Source organism: Protomyctophum parallelum (genome assembly GCF_964188405.1).
Source record: "Protomyctophum parallelum genome assembly, chromosome: 12".
NCBI classification, from domain to species: domain Eukaryota; kingdom Metazoa; phylum Chordata; class Actinopteri; order Myctophiformes; family Myctophidae; genus Protomyctophum; species Protomyctophum parallelum.
The window spans coordinates 14,326,843-14,346,393 of record NC_139712.1 but is presented as its reverse complement, the minus strand read 5'-3'; the positions used below and the strand labels follow the sequence as shown (position 1 = coordinate 14,346,393).

General features: G+C 45.3%; 1 protein-coding gene across 3 annotated transcripts in view; it reads right to left on the bottom strand.

Moving 5' to 3' along the window:
• LOC310868185 (collagen alpha-1(XV) chain-like) overlaps positions 1-19,551 on the bottom strand; it is a 99,347-nt gene that overhangs the window by 17,227 nt on the left and 62,569 nt on the right. For 2 of the 3 annotated variants that reach the window (XM_083778470.1, XM_083778471.1), the window contains exons 9-28: positions 15,369-15,421; positions 14,766-14,933; positions 13,986-14,012; positions 13,762-13,824; positions 13,111-13,191; positions 12,762-12,821; positions 12,522-12,659; positions 10,766-10,864; positions 8,456-8,509; positions 7,697-7,732; positions 6,557-6,682; positions 4,448-4,507; positions 3,720-3,755; positions 3,415-3,459; positions 2,827-2,889; positions 2,524-2,559; positions 2,149-2,232; positions 1,112-1,177; positions 886-939; positions 707-796 (exon numbers count right to left, since the gene is read on the bottom strand). In XM_083778470.1, coding sequence (XP_083634596.1) covers positions 707-796; positions 886-939; positions 1,112-1,177; positions 2,149-2,232; positions 2,524-2,559; positions 2,827-2,889; positions 3,415-3,459; positions 3,720-3,755; positions 4,448-4,507; positions 6,557-6,682; positions 7,697-7,732; positions 8,456-8,509; positions 10,766-10,864; positions 12,522-12,659; positions 12,762-12,821; positions 13,111-13,191; positions 13,762-13,824; positions 13,986-14,012; positions 14,766-14,933; positions 15,369-15,421 — 1,439 coding nt within the window. The remainder of the gene's footprint in view (positions 1-706; positions 797-885; positions 940-1,111; positions 1,178-2,148; positions 2,233-2,523; positions 2,560-2,826; positions 2,890-3,414; positions 3,460-3,719; positions 3,756-4,447; positions 4,508-6,556; positions 6,683-7,696; positions 7,733-8,455; positions 8,510-10,765; positions 10,865-12,521; positions 12,660-12,761; positions 12,822-13,110; positions 13,192-13,761; positions 13,825-13,985; positions 14,013-14,765; positions 14,934-15,368; positions 15,422-19,551) is intronic. The other variant, XM_083778472.1, reaches the window with a different exon arrangement.

Sequence of the window (19,551 nt, the reverse complement as noted above, 5' to 3'; positions counted from 1 at the left end):
ACCATTTAATCAATTCAAATGGACTAAAAGCCATTCACAGCATGGAGAGGCTGATTAACTTGAGTGACAGGTCGATCACAGCTAGCTAGGTAAATGTAAAAAGTGTCCACCCCTCCATCACTATTACCACCGAATGCCGAACCGAAGTAATCTAATTCGTTGACAGTTTGAATACATCCATTATTGAGAGCGGGTACTAGGCTACTGTGATTTCCTGTTAGGAACACAGCATGAGGCCAATTGCAGGTTTAGAAAAGAAAAGGAATTCAACAGCTTACTTCAAAGCGATGCTAAAAAGTAATGAGTAACGCCAAACTTCATATAAAGTCGTAAGTAAAAAAAGTTAAATCTTGTCCTCAAGTAAGAATCTTTAAAAAAAATACTTCAGTTGCAGTAAATCTACAGTAGCCTACTTTGTGTCCACCTCTAGTGTTCATATATCCATTTGTAACTCTGTGAGTATACATATGTAACCTACTGGACATTTATATATAACCAACCAAACCGCATGAAAATCGGTTGAGAATCCAGTGGGTTATGATGGGTTTTAATAGAGGAGAAACCTCCCTGCTTCAGTAGACAATAACTTGGGTCAAACATATTGATTAGAATGCACGGCTTCCACTCAAAATATGACGTCCGCCTATCGACGACGCATTGCTTCAATGAACAGCAGCGGCCGATACATTTATATATTGATAAGCACCTTGTTTCCTTGTGGACCCATTGCTCCTTCGAGGCCTGACATCACAGAACCATCTGCTGCGATGACGAGGCCTGGTTCCCCTCTTTCGCCCTGCGCCAACACACAAAACAATATCAAATTAACTGAGTGTCGAATGGACGAGCGGTCCGGACGAGCCAAAGGTAAGAAAACACACTGACCTTTAACCCCGGAGGTCCCTGGACGCCTGGCAACCCAATGTCCCCCTTTGGACCCTGCAAAGTATTCAGTATCGTCACAATGTTCACTGATCTCCTTGTGTACACCTTGCTACTGTACTACAGTAGTATCTACACTTATTGACAATTGTACATTGGTTTTGAGAACATGTTTCACTGTGGTGAAATAATAATGAATCTAAGTTTGAAGTCTACGGCGGATACTCACTGCTGGTCCCTGAGGTTCAAACATCCCTGAGAAATTGAATGCACCATCTGTGTCGTTAAGCAGGAGCTGGACAGGCAGATGATGGAAAGTTATCATTGTTACCATACAGTTAATATAATGTGTCAAAACTGATTGAATTCAATCAAATCATTTGTCAGGTTAAATGTTATTGTCATGTGTATTGAAGATTTTCTCCCCCTCCTTTTTTCATTGACTTCTGCACTAGCTTTATCTCAACATCTTTGTGTAATTTCTGTTAAAGGAGCATTCAGTGATTTGGGTCATTTGGAAAACCCCCCGGTCTGCCCCGGTGGCCGGCAACAAGATGTGCACATGCACACACACTACAGTGGGGGGGACACGCGACAGGCCAAAAGCACACACACCAAGGCCCACCCCCGCTCGATCATGATTGGCGGAAGGCAGAGATGGGCAAAATACATTGAAAATGTATTTTGATACAAAATACAAATACTGGGTCAAAAAATGTATCTAAATACAAAATACATCTTCCATCCCCATCGAAATACAAATTACAAAATACAAAAAAGTATTTCAAATACGTATTTCAAATACATGTATTTCAAATACTGCCCATCTCTGATGGGCAAAATATATTGAAAATGTATTTTGATACAAAATACAAATACTGGGTCAAAAAATGTATTTAAATACAAAATACATCTCATTTCTTCCATCTCAGCGAAATACAAATTACAAAATACAAAAAAGTATTTCAAATACGTATTTCAAATACATGTATTTCAAATACTGCCCATCTCTGGCGGAAGGCCCCTCTCTATCCTGATTGGATGAAGGCTGGGCCACCTAGCCAACAACGAAACCTAAGGTTTAACTGGGGACAGGGAGGAACTCCTTATATGGTCAGCACACTCTATAGTAGGGACTGGGAGGATAGTCTGTCTGATCCATATGAGCTCTCAAATGTACACATAGCTAAAAAGTAATTGTCACTGATAAAATAAAAGAAATCACAAACACAATAATTATGCTTAGGGTGGCATCATGTTTCTTACATCCTGGAGGTTGATGATGGGTCCTGGGGGTCCGGGGGTCCCAGCGGGGCCGGGGGCACCGACGCCATCTCGCCCTGGAGATCCCTGTCACACAGAAGATCCCTTCAACTCTCTGTTTTTGGATCTCAAAATCTATCCACATGTTCAGTATCTACATGCAAATCTATTATATCATAAAGTCAAGTTCCTATAGAATAGGCTTAGAAATGGTTCATAGTTTATACAAATGATTCATCGGCTACTGCAACTGGCTGTTTAAATGCCAGAGCTAAGATTTATGATGAGGTAAAACTATGGTGGTGTGAACTGAATCCGGTCAATGAAAATTAACCACTTCAAATCAAGCATATTTTAGAATGTTAACATTAATTTTACCTTTTGTCCTGCATCACCTTTCTCCCCCTTCGATCCCTGTGGAGATGACACAAGAACAAGCAAATATTAACCTGTAAACATGTATTTGACCTGTATTTGACATTGTAAACAAGACTCTCGTGGTGATGTCTCATTCGAAAGCTCATTGATCAGATTTGTATAGTAGTTTTACTTCTGTTCTTCCATCCATGTTATTTATTTTTACACTGAGCCATCCTTTATGGCATCGTTTATTTCACCTATAACTGTCTTCATTCATTAGTGTCTGTATCTTTCTATCCTCTCATTCATCCCTCCACTTACTTCTGCCCCTCGAAGTCCATCCAGCCCAGGGAACCCTGGTTGTCCTGTAGCACCTGGCGCCCCCTACAGGAAGCAAACAGAAATTACAAGTAACAAGTTACAACTGAAATACACGACCACTCATCATCATTAGCAAGGAATCCATGCTGAGAAAGACAGGTAGAGAAACAGGACAGATAGAGAGAGAGAGAGAGAGAGAGAGAGAGAGAGAGAGAGAGAGAGAGAGAGAGAGAGAGAGAGAGAGAGAGAGAGAGAAAGACCCCCCCCCCCCATGCGTGTGGAGAAGGAAAGTAAAAGCCATTTTTCCACGTGAAAATGCGCAAAAATGCCCGTGCACGCGCATTTTGCGACGCGCACTAACCCGCGCGCACCCCGTACTGAACATTCAGTACCTCCTACTGTAAATATCTTCCCGTGAGGAAATAGTGAGGAACAAGAGACCCCTGCTTTACTTGTGTGCCTGCTGGTGTTGCTCACCAAATGTTACTCAACTACAAGTCTAAGTACAGTAGCTCTGCTGAATTTGACACAATTTGTCACACTGCAATGCAATTTTGAGTATGAATAAGGAAACAGAAATGAGCCTACCTTTTCAGCTGGTTTCCCTGGGAGACCATCTGTTCCATCTTTACCCTGGTAAAGAGAAAGACAATTATGATGGATAGTACGCACGTGCACGCACGTGCACGCACACACACACACACACACACACACACACACACACACACACACACACACACACACACACACACACACACACACACACACACACACACACACACACCTTTATGCAGAAATATCCCAATGACAAAACATTGTCATTGAAATGTATACTAAAGCTATGTATTCAGCTTTACAAGGTCTCTGGTGTCAGTAAAGTTTATAAATCTTACCCTGGGTCCTGGAAGGCCAGGGTTCCCTGCAGGTCCCTGCGGAAAAAACAAATCCAAAGTGGTATTTTTAAATGTAGAACTTAGTAACAATAGTGCTCAACTAATGGTGGACTCAACATGATAAATGTGGGGCACGAGCACGCATAAAGTTATGATGTATTTAAGGTGACACAGTTCCAAGACCAGGTGAAGATTAAATCGTTATTATGTGACTCACACTTAAAAGTATATAATTACTACACACAGCTATTATAAAACACTTGTCATTCATGTTCATCCATTGGAAGGGCATAGCACCCTAGAGGGCACTTCATCCTGTTTTATATATTGTGATGGGCAGCTAGAGGACCCTTGCTTTCTCCATTAACTGGACACCCTACAGGGAACGTTATCTCCATTGGAAGGACACCCTAGAGAGAACTTTGAATGACACATTAACTATGCACATTTGGCCACCGTAGAGGTTACTTTATCATGTTTTGTCTACTATGCAAGCGTTTAAGAGGGCACCTTTGCCACCATGGGGCACTGGGAATTGAAAATATGTTTTTTAGAGAGACATAAAACCAGCTTTTGATTTATTTATTAAATGTATAAAATATAATAAATGTGCGAGAGAGAAAAAGACCTGTTTAGACAGCTTCCCATTTGAACTGAATCATAGAATATGTGTAATAATAATAACAATAATATGTCATAATATATAACTTTTGTTGAGTTTGTTTTACCTGTAGGCCTTTGGACAGCAAGTCTCCAAACACACCCTGACTGCCGGAGCCTTCTAGATCCTGAAAACAAACACAGGGCTTTAATGGTGAGCTTTGGACGTCATATTGGGAAATAAGGCATCGCCAGAGAATCTGAAAAGATTGTTAGAAGGATTAGAAGGTTTCGGCCAAATGCTCTCGTGTTGATAGGAGACAATCTAAACCAAGCACTTGGTTGGTTAATATTATCATTTAGTTACCATAGGCTCCATTTGATGTAGCTAAGTAGTAAGTAAGTAAGTAAGTAGGTCAGAGAGCCTTATGGTCGGTATCAGTGACCGAGTGAGTGCGTGCTAGCTACAATCAACCAATGTAGTGTAAAGTCACACAATAGCAAATATCGCAGAGAAGTCCATCAAATACCGCATTTTCTCCCAGCATAATTTTAGCTACAGTTAAATACCTACATCATTAAGGGCACACTTTGGCAACTTTGCAGACGGTTAGGAAACTATGCCAGCTAGGAATGGTTTCCATGGGTCACCAAGTAAGTTTGGCCTCGGGTCAGATGATGGGCCAGACAACCATCACATTTATTTTTTAATATCGGAAACTTTGACAAACTGTCTCATACAATAACCAATATATTCATGTCTATTCATTTATTGTTATAAAAGTTACAAAATAAATGTTTTTTGTTTCAAATGCATAGGCCTACTGATAGAAATACTTGCAGAAGTTGCAGTAATCCTTTTGTGAAGGCCACATCCTTGAATTAGCTGATTTAGTATAAAAAACACCTGGGTGGGGAGACAGGCAGACGTACTCCCTTTTTAACAGAGATAAACAAGCTTTCATTGAATAGGACCTCAAGGACTCTATTTAGATATGGACTCGAGAGAAACCTTATGACGCATGTCTGTGAAGCACTCCCAACATGGATAAAACATTCTCACGGTAGGTGTACTGCATTCTCTAGAGTTAAATAAAAGGATCTCCAGTTTGGTATGCAAATGTAGGCCACGGACCCCGATAACTCTGAGAATGTCACTCTCGGAGACGGAGGTAACTCCTTTTAAGGGTCCATTTAGTTGGAAACTATACAATTGAGCTTGGAACAATCACTAGCATATGTGGATCAGATATTATTGTAAAGTATTTACAACATTATTTGCTGGGCCATGAACAGAATGTCAATGCTAGGGCTCATTAACAAAATCGTTGCTACCTCCCGGTTACAATATTAACGCTGTTCTGATGACTTTTAAAGTTACATTCGTCCGGTTCATTTGGGGTGAATTTCAGTGCATCCTGTAGGCAGGGGAGCCTAAATGGTGGCATTCTCAGAACCGTTCTATGGTGCAGTGGAATATTGGTTAAAGGTTTCGTGACATTAATTTTCATTTTTCATTTATTTCACCCCACACAACCTGAACTTCGAACATTGTGTGGATTTTCTGTGGTCTGGGGTTTTCTCTGTGTGTTCTGAAGCCTTTTGAGCTGCAATGAAAACAGGCAAATGCCTTTAACAGTGACATCTGCTGGAAAATTCTTATGTGGACTCACAGTCCACAGGCAAATCAGAGCACTTGTTTGAGCCAGATACCCCCAGACCACAGAAAATCTACTGAATGTTAAAAGTTCAGGTTTTTTGTGGTGCAATTGAGCTCAGAAAACCTAAAAAGAAAACAAGAAAAATTATAAAAACTGTTTTTTAATGTCACAATCCCTTTAATCCATTCTGACCGGGCACCCATTTTGGTGTCAGCATCATGTCGTGCTTTAGCTATTTAAAAATAGCAGATCTACAAGCTCATATCGCGCCACCGAGTGGCGCGATACGAGCTTGTAGGTCTGCTATTTTTTGAAAAATCGAAGAACGACTGACATTTTTAGAATCTGATCTCAGGTCAGAATGGGTTCATCAGACCAGTGTGTGTCCGGCGGAAACCTCGTATGAATCTGATCTCAGGTCAGAATGGGTTAATAACCGAGCTAAGAGCTGAATGTTGGTCAACCTTCAGGTTAGCTAGCTATTATGTCTAGTATGTAATACGCTGTCTGGGAAACGGAACAGAAATTCATATATATTGGAAATTCACTACTAGTTGAAACAGCCCTGGCCTGTACCTCAAAGTCAAAGGTGAAAGGTCGTCCAGGAGGACCAGCAGGGCCAGGAAGACCCCTGGGGCCAGGCAGTCCTTCTGGGCCTTCTGAGCCCTGCAAACCTGGGAAACCTGCTGGGCCTTGGTCACCCTGGAGAGAGAGAGAGAGAGAGAGAGAGAGTTCGATTGATTGATTGATTGATTGATTGATTGAAGTATTTATTAACAGTTTGCAGAATGGGTACATTTCACATGAACGCACAACTCAATACAAAGATTTGTTGCTGTGGACGACACATTGATAAAGCATTACACTTGTTTACAACAGGGTCCACCTTTTTCAATTCATCAGAATTGAAAAAGGTAAAAAGGGAAAGGAAACATATACAGTAAGGGGGAAAGGGTGTGGGGGGGATTCAGATTTTACGGGGGGCAGTTTCTAATTGCAGCCGTCCGTAGGTGCCCTTTGAGAGCGGTTTTGAAGGAGTCAAGGGATTTGCATGTCTTAATGGCTGTTGGTAGGGCGTTCCACCTTTTGGTGGCATAGGAGCGAAAATAATTTAGTCCCTTGTTTGTGCCGAATCTGGGTTGATCATGGTTTGTTGAACTCCCTCTGGTGTTGTGGGTGTGAACTTTGTTGACATCAAGGAAGTATTTAGACAGGTACATGGTATCTTGGTGTTATAGAGAGAGAAGGAGAGAGGACTGAGTAGAGGTACCGAAGTAGGCTAAATGCACAATGGCAGCCCAGATTTTGGCCTAGCGAGACTGGAATCAAATTTGTTTTGATCAAATCTGAACAGCAAAATACCATGTGGAAACATGGTATTTTGAACCGTATTCCAATCCTACGGTATATGGTTTGAAATAGTCTTGTCAGGCAGAATTATGTGGTCAGTTTCATCGTGATCCAAGGATTCCAAAGAAAAATACATTTTGATTGTACAACCAACAGTTGTACGGGTTGTATTTAGCAGGTAGAAACGTTGTTTTTTTGTCTGTCTTTAATAAGAATTTGGGAGCATTGAAGACGGTATTCAGATTTCTTTCCTCCTCTATATAAACACACAGACTGACAGAGGCAAAAAACATAACCTCCGGCCTCCCGGCCTGGCGGAGACGATCAACAATCAATATCAATATCACAGTTACAGCTGCACAGTACCTTTGGTCCAGACGGCCCAGTCGCACCAGGATCTCCCTGTTAAACCATTCTGACCTGAGATCAGATTCATACGAGGTTTCCGCCGGACACACACTGGTCTGATGAACCCATTCTGACCTGAGATCAGATTCTAAAAATGTCAGTCGTTCTTCGATTTTTCTAAAAATAGCAGACCTACAAGCTCGTATCGCGCCACTCGGTGGCGCGATATGAGCTTGTAGATCTGCTATTTTTCAATAGCTAAAGCACGACATGATGCCAACATCAAAATGGGTGCCCGGTCAGAATGGGTTAATATACAGAGTGGAGAACAATCATTAGCCAGCCACCTCCACCTTTCTAGAAAAGCACCTGATTTTCTTCACCCTCCCAATGACCTACTGTGGGGTTTAGCAGAGATGGAGCACTCAGAGAGGCAGGGGAACTGGGAATTGGCTTATTATCAAATTGGGATATAATATAAATGTCTTTTACTATCTGAGAGGGGCTTGGGGTGTTCAGTAGCATAGTCACTTCATTATTTATCTTGGTACCGTTTACACGCAAACAATAGACCTCAGGTTGTATGTTATATTAGCTTTAATCTGTCATGTTACCTAATAATAAGGAATGGGATCTGACTGAGATCATGATTATTACCGTGTCTACCTGCCCCTGAGATGTCTTATCAGTGAAAAGTTAAATAAAAATATTTTTTTGGGGGGGGGAAACCTGATTTTGACATGAACACTAATACAAACTGACTGGCGTCAGTCTCACCTTTTCTCCTTCAGCTCCAGCAGTTCCGGGGTCTCCATCCTGGCCATCAGCACCCTGCAACAGGTCAATAAGTAGTTTAATATTCTCAGATTGATGCCATGGGGGGTTCAGCGGTTAATGGAACTAACTAACTAACTAACTATTTATCGATTATAGATAAATAAATGATAATTTATTTCATTTACTACTTAATAATAATAAAATATTGTAAGTGAAACGTTTCAAGAACTTGCTATCACGCAATGCGTTGGGAGCTTGCAATTTTCACTATCTTGTAGATCAACTGCCGGCATTTACGCTATTTTCTTTAAAAAACAGATAAATGATTTAATTTATAAAACAATATATTTGCTGAAAAAACTGAAAAGTTGAAGCCCTATTGTCCAACTGTTGATCACTTTATCTCATTGTTTTACATTTTACAAACTTCATATAATGTAGGTCAGAACATCTTGTACTGAGCACTTTTATTTCCTTTTCCAATTACCGATTCACACAGTTAGACCATTTTGGGCGGAAACCCCTTTTGGTGTTTTAAACATTATGTTATAATTTAGCTATTGAAAAATAGCAGATCTACAAGCTCATAGCGCGCCACCGAGTGGCACGCTACGAGCTAGTAGGTCTGCTATTTTTGAAAAATCGTAAAAATGTGGCGCAAATCTTTGAATATTTATTCTTGTAAGTGAATGTTTTTAACTCAGGTCTAAATGGGTTAGTAAAAGCTGCTGAAAAGCTGCAGTGAAAAGACAGATTTCCCCCAACTGTTGCTGTTGCTAAGAGACCAGACCATGGAACGTTGTTTCAGTAGGGTACCTGCTGCCTGTATGCTATGATAAAGACACCTGTACGTCATGGCTGACGCATCATTATCCTGTAATGCTGTGGTTTAGTAAATATGCAGGTATAGTGCAAGGAGCTGTCAATGAGGAGCATATTTGGAATGATCAATTTCTAATCAATGGAGTAACTATTTCTCGGCTCGCCTACCTTTGGAGTTACAATACATCAGGGCAAGTATATAACTACACAACCCACACCCCTACTAAAGTGTAAGTAAGTAGCCTTGCCGAGCCATGAGGCCCATAGGGCAGGAGCCTATCTCCTGTTTCTGTAGCGTGAGGCAGCTTGATGTACAAGTACAACCCCTGGACATGACGCTAGTATGTCGCAGGGACTTACCCCGAAACCAACCCTTGATGCTGAGTGTCAAGCAGAGAGGCACTGGGTGCCATTTTTAGAGTCTTTGGTATGACCTGGCCGGGGATCGAACCCCGACCTCCCAGTCTCAGGGCGGACACCCTAACCACAAGGCCACTGAGCTGGTCCTACTAAAGTGTATTACCCTTTAAAAGTGGTTCAGTATGCAGAGTGGACAAGCTTAACCAGGTGGACAGCAACAAAGAAGATTTACAGTACCCACTGAGCAATAGCCGGCTATTAGACGTGCGTCTAAAAATGCGATAAAAAACGGCTAAAAATGAAAGTTTTTTTAGACGTCTATTCTTAGATTAGACGTTTATTAGCGATTGTTTAAACGTCTATATATAGACCGTCTATATATAGACGTCTAATCAACCTCTAATCAACCGCTAATCTAAGAATAGACGTCTAAAAAACCTTTATTTTTATATGTTTTTTATCTCATTTTTAGACGGCCCTTTTTTTGACGAATATTAGACGTCTATTAGACCAAAAAATGCTCAGTGGGTAGTTGAATACTGAATGTTAAGTAAATCTTAGTAGAGTATCTGTTTTACTAGTGTATTAGTTAATTTATTATTTTAACTTTTACACCACTATTACATTTCAAAGATAAATATTGTACAACAAAGGAAGAAACGAAGGCACTATTATTCAGATAGCGATTTCAACATTGAAAGGGAGCGGTGCTGAAGAAGGCAGTGGGGCCGCAACACGTGGGTTGTATTCCCATTACAGTTTTGCCTTCATTTCAAGGATGAAATAGCCGTCTGAAAAAAGCCTTTTCAAAAATATCATTTCATTTTGTTGCACGTATTGAGTCCGCAACCACAGAGCACCTTCATTAGCCTCTTCTGGAGCACGACAGACACTTTCTTATGTCTGATAAATAATAATGTCTGAATAATGTCTGACATAAATAACACTATCATGCATGTGTGCGCACACGCACGCATGCACAGTGTGTTGATGATCCAACATTGTGTACTTTAGCAAGCGGCAGCAGAAAAGCTGTGGAAGCTGTGGATCAACATGCCAGTTTTAACCAGTTGGGGGTAAATGCTGTCTTTTAGTCCCAGTAGATCTGATGGGACCAGAACATAGTACCTGACCCGAACCAGACCCAGACCAAGAACCAGACCCAGGCCATGAACCAGACCCAGGCCATGAACCAGACCCAGAACCACTAAACCAGTCCTCAATCACCTGAAAATAAACACTGGGTCAGCACTGACTAACAACCAAACACATTTGACAAGCACGTACTGTACATACATATATGCACTGCAAGACTACACACACTGCAGACATATTCTCACTCTCAACTAAGTACTACTATTGTGACCGCTTGGGACAACATCTGACCATACTGCAACATTTGACGTGACGGGTACCCCAAAAAAAATAAATAATCTCAAACCCAAATCTCAAACTCAACTAAAAACCTGTTAAAACAGTCTGTCTGAAGCAGACTTGAGCCACGCGAGGCACCCCCAAGCAAGCCGCAAGGCGAGCGAGTGTGGCCACGCCCAACGTTGCAAAGTCCACTTCACTTCAGCTTCAAGTTGCGTACCGATAGGGACGGGGTCGTAAACCATGTCCCTGGTCGGCAAGCAACGTTGCGGGCGTCCCCTTATCAAATGTTGCAGGATGGTCAAATCTGTCCCCAGTCAGTCGCCACCTGTTTAAAGGAGAATTCCATGCTAGAATGCTTTCTTATCTTTCTTACCTTTCTTTGTAGTCGTTACGTCCCCACCGAAGAGGTCCAGGTGTTTTTTTGTGCAAAAGCTCCTTATTGGCTATTTCCCCTTCCATAAGCCCTCAATGAATTGCATTGCATTGAATGGGAATTGAATGGGGCTATGGGGTGTTATGCTAGTTCGCTTATTTCCAACGAAAGAAGTAGTAAAGTGTGCTGCTTGGGATAATATTTACATTATGAAGAGAGGATATATACAAAGAAATTATAATTTTGAGCAATGGAAATAAGCGAATTAGCACAACACCCCATAGCCCCATTCAATTCAATGCAATTCATTTAGGGCTTATGGTAGGGGAAATAGCCAATAAGGAGCTTTTGCACAAAATAACACCTGGACCTCTTTGATGGGGACGTAACAACTACAAAGAAAGGTAGGAAAGCCTTTTAGTATGGAATTCTCCTTTACCAGCGCATGTGTTGACACTGCATGTGCACATACTGTACACATACACTGCATGACTAGACACACCGCACACACATACACATACACTGCATGACTAGACACACCGCACACACATACACATACATTGCATGACTAGACGACATACTGCACACACATACACTGCATGACTAGACGCAATACACATACATACACATATGCTGCGTTCACACGGGCACAAACTAAAGATCCATTCATTGTCAATGGAAGCCAGTGACGTGAATCGAGCCACGAAGCAAATCCGACGTTTGTATCTGCTGCAAAAGATACAAAGCTACACATTGAAGCCGAGCTGCGTTCAACTTCCAGATGCAAAGCTACAAAGCTACGACTGTAGCTGCAATGACACAGAACCAATCAAATTGATTCGTTTTTTTGTTTATTCCCCCACCCCGCTTTTTTTCACCTTGTTCTGGCTGACAAAAACATGGGACTGGAGGATAAAGTTATTTTGGCCGTCAGCGTAGAGACACACGTCTCTACGGACAAGTGTCTCGCACGCTTGATGACATCAACGACCGCGCGAGCAACAGAAATACAAAGCGACAAATATGCTGTGATCTTTGCATCTTTGCATAATGCCTCGTGTGAACGCACCGATACACTGCATCACTACAAACACTGAGAAAGGGAGTAAAGTGGGGTGTCTCTGTTGAACTTACAGGGAGGCCGGGCGCTCCCATCTCCCCGTCTTTTCCATCTCTCCCTGCAGCCCCTGGATGACCGGGTAGGACGCCTTCAGACGGGGCGGTCCCCGGGGGCCCTGGAGTTCCTGGGGGACCGGGTGGACCTGGGGGTCCCTACAGAGATTAAGACAGACATATTACACCATTGATTACAAGAAAGATAGACGGCGTGTGTGTGTGTGTGTGTGTGTGTGTGTGTGTGTAGGGGGTTCTCACCCTGATGATCTCTGCATCACTGTCAAAGTCATCAAATCCTGCTGAACCCTCCAACGCATCCTGATGAAACACACAGTCACAAACACACACGCCACATGAGCTGTCGATCGACACTAGCCTGCCCCAGCCTGTGTGATGTCTGGTCTAGAGGGGCCTGTGCCGGCGAAAACAGCCGGTGGATCCTATAGGTTCACTGATCTGAGCGCCCGCCCCCCCCCCCCCCCCCCCCCCCCCCCCCCCCCCCCCAATGGCTTTCCCTGGGTACCGAGGCTGTCGATACAACTGACCAACCGATCGCTCGGACAACAGCGCTAAGGAGCACACAAGGGTCACGATGTGAGTGACTTACAGAGAACCTGGATGACTTGGTGGGTCGGCCCGCAGGTCCTGGTAGGCCTGGAGGGCCAGGTAGGCCAACGCCAGCGTCACCCTGTAAGGAGACAGAGAAGGGTAGACGTTCCATTATTGGTCATTATTGGACATGATGGTCGGCTGTCAGGTGGAAACCTTGTTTGTCCAAAACCTTTTTTTTTAACCCATTCTGACCTGAGATCAGATTCATACGAGGTTTCCGCCGGACACACACTGGTCTGATGAACCCATTCTGACCTGAGATCAGATTCTAAAAATGTCAGTCGCTCTTCGATTTTTCAAAAATAGCAGACCTACAAGCTCGTATCGCGCCACTCGGTGGCGCGATATGAGCTTGTAGATCTGCTATTTTTAAATAGCTAAAGCATAACATGATGCTGACACCAAAATGGGTGCCCGGTCAGAATGGGTTAATTATCATTATTTGAAAAAACCTTTAGAAATAGTGAAACTAGTACGGTAGATCATAAGCTCACAACACGTTGTTTTGTGAGATTGTACATCTACTATTTTAATTGCTCTTATATGATTAAGTTGGGCATTCATTTTCAAGAAGGTTTCTCTGCCCAACAGCAACGTTATATTATCTGTCTGCTTGTTTGTAAGTAGTTATATTCGGTTTGTGTACCTTTTCACCTGTAAGTCCTGGTTCCCCTGACAACCCTGGGAATCCTGGAACCCCAGTTTCACCCTACAGAAACAACACCTTTTAAGGAAAACACTTGACCTCCAGCATATCCGTATATTTGTACTGTATTTAAGCTTTAATGTAGAGCGGAAACAGAAGAGTAACTGAGGGCTCAACAACGTATGGGGTTTTAGTAGGCCTACATTTAAAACATTCTTACTTACTGGAACTCCAATTTCACCCTTCATGCCCTGGAAAAAAGAAGACAGAACAAATATTTGACTCGGATATCAATTCTTTACATAGATGCGTTACACACACTGCTGGGCGACGCTGGCGCTTTGGCAGATCAACATGGAATGAATTCAGTACCGGCCATATAAGGAGCATGTCTTGAGTGTACAGGGTTTGATGAGGTCAGATCAACATATGGAATGCCACAACAGGTGAGCTCCATATGGAGATCTAAGGGTGGTAGCGGGGACATTCTCTTGAGTGTACAGGGGGCCCAGGAAGGGCCGGGGCTTAATTTTCGGGGCGTGTTGAGAACTCTAGTTTTCGCCGGCTTCCGGGCGCGGCTGCACTAATAACTTTGGGGCAGGCCCGTCTAGAGTTTGAATGGACTGGTGGGCCTGTTGAGAACTCTAGTTTTCGATGGCTGCCGGGCACGGCTGCACTAATAACTAGGCCCGTCTAGAGTTTGAAGTCAAAAGGGAGACATTGAAGAGGAGGGATGGATGGGGAAGGATCAACATAATGGAATGTCAGAACAGTTTCTGACATATGGAGATCTAAGGGTTTGAGGTCAGATGTAGAGTTGCTAGTCAATATTGATGACATCAGGGATCTCCATATATGGGCTTAAGTGCGACAGCAGGTCGCATTTACTATGACATGAGGGTCTCCACATCTCCATGCCTGATGATGTCACGAGACCTGGGCACCATATATGGTGCCCAACACAAGGGAAATGCACAATTCCATATAGTTCGCAATAAACATACAGGCTGTCCGTCGTTCCCAGAGGTTCCAGGGGCCCCTGTAGGTCCCGGAGTTCCCTGCGGGCCCCGGGGCCCTGGCTCCCCTCTCCCCTGGACTGGGCCGTGGCCTGCCGGTCCTGGAGGTCCAGCGGGACCCGGCTCTCCTGATTCCCCCTTCTGTCCTTGAGTCACCTGCAAAGGGAGAGGGCTCGATAGTTAATTGATTGATTGATTGACTTGTATGGAATTTTTGCTGTCGGGCAGAAACCTTGTATTTCTTTGGCAGCCCTGAGCTTGTAGTTATGCTATTTGCACTGTTTTTGAGGGGCCCCTCCTATATTCAGCTATTAGTGTAGATTTCCGTCCTACACAAACATTAAATTCCCATTGAGAATGAATGGAGAATTTTACGTCATAGTGTCTGAGCAAATAGGCATGGTGTCTATTTTACGTCAAGCTGATGATGATAAGAGCGTCCCTCACTTCACTCGGGTGTGATTTCTTATTTTGTAAACAGAAATAAAATATTAATTATAGATTCAATACAAATCTTACAAAATACGTTATTTTATGTTTATTTTCCTCACAGAAAAAAACCTAATAAATAACAAATACATTTCTACTTACAGTGTGCGGTCTACTGGTTGGACGTCTTGTCAAAGATGGTGCTGCTGTGGTGGCTGAGGGACACAGTAAGCAGGTTAAAATAAACACTACTAGGGTAGGTAGTACCCTCACAAAAAACATGCAGTAATCCTGGTCTCTAAACTGCCTCCCCCTGGCCAGCCGGGGCGCCTGATGGAGGGGAAAGGAACTGGTTGGAATAACGTGTTCCTTCCACGCGTTACGTCCAACCAGGGAAACTCCCCCCTGTCAGGTGTAAAGGAGCAACTTGGACACTCAGGCATGAAGGAAGCATGAGTTCAAGTCCGTTGCTCTCCCCATGTCCCCCATATATGGGGACTAGGTTGGCGGAGGGTTTGTAGAGCCCAGGATCACATTAGATAATTGACACAGGGGTGAAAAATGGGTTACAAAATCGTGAAAAAAAAGAAAAAAAACAGTACTAACTAGTAGAGAAAGTTTATATAAAACTAGGTATAAGAGAAAACTATCAAGTGTTACGTTTTGAAGATAGGTCAGTTTCTAACTTTAGGTTTAGCAGTCAAGTTAACGCTGCACTCCCTCATCATATCACTGTTTCTGTTTAAACATGGCACCATCTAGTGGTAGCTTGAAGTAAATGTAAAACGAGTGAGAGAGAGAGAGAGGGGGAGGGGAGAGAGAGAGAGAGAGAGCGGGTCAAGCTTTCTCCACCTCATAGCTGTCAATGTTATTTTGCATGGCTGTGTTGTTGAACATATACACGACTTAACGTCGGGAAAGTTACACGCCTGACCCACCCAAGTGATGACAATAATACTAATGGCCGTAGTCTTACCATGCAACCTGAAAACTCCTGTTCGGTAATCGTTAAAAGTTGATTTCTCCCTCTGTCATTTCCTCGTATTTCTAGTTTATTTAAATAATATCATGCGAATTTGTCCAGTGCATAGTTTACTAGAGTTAGAAGACATTTTGATGCTCTTGCTACTGAAATGATCGAATATTTATATGGAGAAATCCCGTCATTTAACATGCATCTCTATGGGGGAGAAGGACAGTCTCCTCGCTGCTAACGTGCCTATTGGAGAAGGACGGGTTGGGGAGGGACTTAGCGAAGGGCTAATTGAGACAGGGAGAGGAAGAGAGAGACAAAATAAGCCTGAATGATGACTATAGGGCTGGGCAATTAAGCCTCATTAATAGAAGCAATTACAAACTTAGGTCACATTCCCACCTAATACTTTGGTAGACTCGATGCGTATGGGCGGAGAAATTCCGATTCTTGTATATTTAATTTGCTGTGGTTTGCCTTCACACTGTCATCCGCAGCAATTGGAAACGCAGCAGGGGGGACCTTTATCAATGTGTTCCATTCATAAACTAGCCTACACAGTGAAATCTATGGTGATTAAATGATACTCATAACGTGCATGTGTCGTGCCGTCTGGGACTGGACCCCCCCTCTATCTTTCTCTCACAGCCACGCACTGTTCTTTTGGGCATGGAGGCACAGCGCTGAGCGCACTGATATAACAGACAGCAGCGCAAAATGTTTACAAGTTTATCGAGATGAAAGTCCCTTCTCCCCAGTCCCCACACAGTGACAGCACTCCATGTTTACGGCACGCATGTTAGGATCTGTCTCCCCACAGACCATGTCAGCCCTGGCCACTCCCACTTTCCTTTCCACTCACTCAGTCCCTTCACTCACCTGTCTCCAACTGCCTCGTCAGCCCACCTGTGACAATTTACCTGCTCACTATAAGACTGGACTCTTTACAAACACTCACTGTCAGTACATTTGTCATTGTCCCTGAGCGGTACCCCGAAGTTCCTGGTTCTCGGTTTTGTTTCGATTTAAGGTTTGCTTTTTTGGACTCTTTAAACTACTGCCTTGTACTCTGTAGTGTTTTGCCTTTTGGACTTAGTATTTATTTTTGTATTCTTGAAATGTTTGGGCTCTCCTGAGTTCCTGAGATTACAGCTACTACTCATTCTCTGTTTACCTTTTTTTGTTCTGCCCTGGACTTTAATAAATACTTTGATTTTGAACTTTCCTGTTTGTGGCTTGCATTTTGGGTTCGGTCATCCGCCTATCATAACAGAATGTACTGACCATCAAAATGAACCCAGCAGAGTTACTGTTTTTGACAAGGAAGGTGCTGAGTTTTGAAACTGTTGTAGATTGTCTTGTGGCCTCTCCTCTTAACCTGCGTGCTGAACTCCAGAGGGAGATTACAGTACACCAGCAGTGGTTTAAAGAGAGGCCATGGACAAGCCATTTTGTCCCCCATTTTGATGTGGTTTGTGGGAGGCTGAAGAACTTTGAGACCAGCTCACTACCACAGGCTTCCCAGCCAGCTCCTCACTCTATTAGGGTTGGAGTGATGAGCCTTAGCCCTGATTCTGTCCGGCAGGAGACCCAGTGTATGGAATATTTTCCCAGCGAGCAGAAGAACCACTATATGGATTATTTTTCCCATTTTCGAGGCAGTGAAGAAGTTCATTCAGAACAACTTCATGCAACAAATCCGTATTATGGCACCCGCCTGGCTCGGGGAGGTCCCCGTTGTGTCGACAGGCGGGGGGGTGTGTCCCGGGGTCTCCCAGCCACCAAGCCCACCCGGGCAGCCCCTTCACGTCCTGCTGCAGTCCCGCCTGCAGCCCCTTCACGTCCTGCTGCAGTCCCGCCTGCAGCCCCTTCACGTCCTGCTGCACTCCCGCCTGCAGCGGTGCAGCCCCGTCACGGGCCTGTACTACGGCAGCGGGACCCCGGGGGTGTTTTTCAGCTAACTGACTCCTGTTCCTCGCTCCCAGTGACTTTGTCTCCTGTCTTTGTGAAAAGCCTGCCCAGCTCTCCGCCGTCCTGTTTTCTGCCGCCCAGCTCTCCACTGAGTGCTGTGCTGCCTGGCATCCATGAGCCCTTGCCGGCGGCCTCCATTGGTGACCTGCCTGCGCCCTCTGCACCCTCACCGACTGTACCTCCTGCTGACCTGCCAGAGCCCTTGCCGGCCATCTCCCTAGGTGTCCTGCCTGCGCCCTCTGCACCCTCAACAGTCCTTTCAGCCGGTGACCTGCCAGAGCCCTTGGCAGTCAACTCCAGTGGTGACCGGCGTCAGCCTGACGTTATGGAAGCTCTGGCCCTGGGCTTTTTGTTCGGCTGCTTCCGTCAGCTGCTGTCTGCCGGCTCTCCTTCTCCAGACTCTGCAGCACCCTCCTCATCTCCTGGGTGTGCAGTGTTCTCTGGGGTCCCAACATCCTCCTCGTCTCCTGGGTGTGCAGCGTCCTCTGGGGTTCCGTCTCCAGAGTCTGCAGCATCCTCCTCCGGTTCTCCGCCTGCAGTCCCGCCTGCAGCTCCGCCTCTGCCTGCAGTTCCGCCTGCAGCTCCGCCTCCGCCTGCAGTCCTGCCTGCAGCTCTACCTCCTCCACCTGCAGTCCCGCCTGCAGCTCTGCCTCCTCCACCTGCAGTCCCGCCTGCAGCTCTGCCTCCTCCGCCTGCAGTCCCGCCTGCAGCTCCGCCTCCTCCGCCTGCAGCTCTGCCTGCAGCTCTGCCTCCTCCACCTGCAGTCCCGCCTGCAGCTCCGCCTGCAGTCCTGCCGGCAGCATCTCCGGCGTCGCCTTCCGAGCCTGCAGCACCTCCGGCGTCGCCTCCGCCTGCAGCACCTCCGGCGTCGCCTCCGCCTGCAGCACCTCCGGCGTCGCCTCCGCCTGCAGCACCTCCGGCGTCGCCTCCGCCTGCAGCACCTCCGGCCTCGCCTCTGCCTGCAGCGTCCTCTGCGGTCCCGTCGTCTGCAGCGTCGTCTGCAGCGTCTTCTGGGGCCCCGCCGCTGCAGCTGGCCTCTGAGGCCCCGCCGCTGCAGCTGGCCTCCGAGGCACCGCCGCTGCAGCTGGCCTCCGACGCCCCGCCGCTGCAGCTGGCCTCCGACGCCCCGCCGCTGCAGCTCGCCTCCGAGGCCCCGCCGCTGCAGCTCGCCTCCGAGGCCCCGCCGCTGCAGCTCGCCTCTGAGGTCCCGCCGCTGCAGCTCGCCTCCGAGGCCCCGCCGCTGCAGCTCGCCTCCGAGGCCCCGCCGCTGCAGCTCGCCTCTGAGGCCCTACCGCTGCAGCTCGCCTCTGAGGCCCCGCCGCTGCAGCTCGCCTCCGAGGCCCCGCCTCTGCAGCTTGCCTCTGGGGTCCCGTCTCCCGAGTCTGCAGCGTCGTCTCCTGA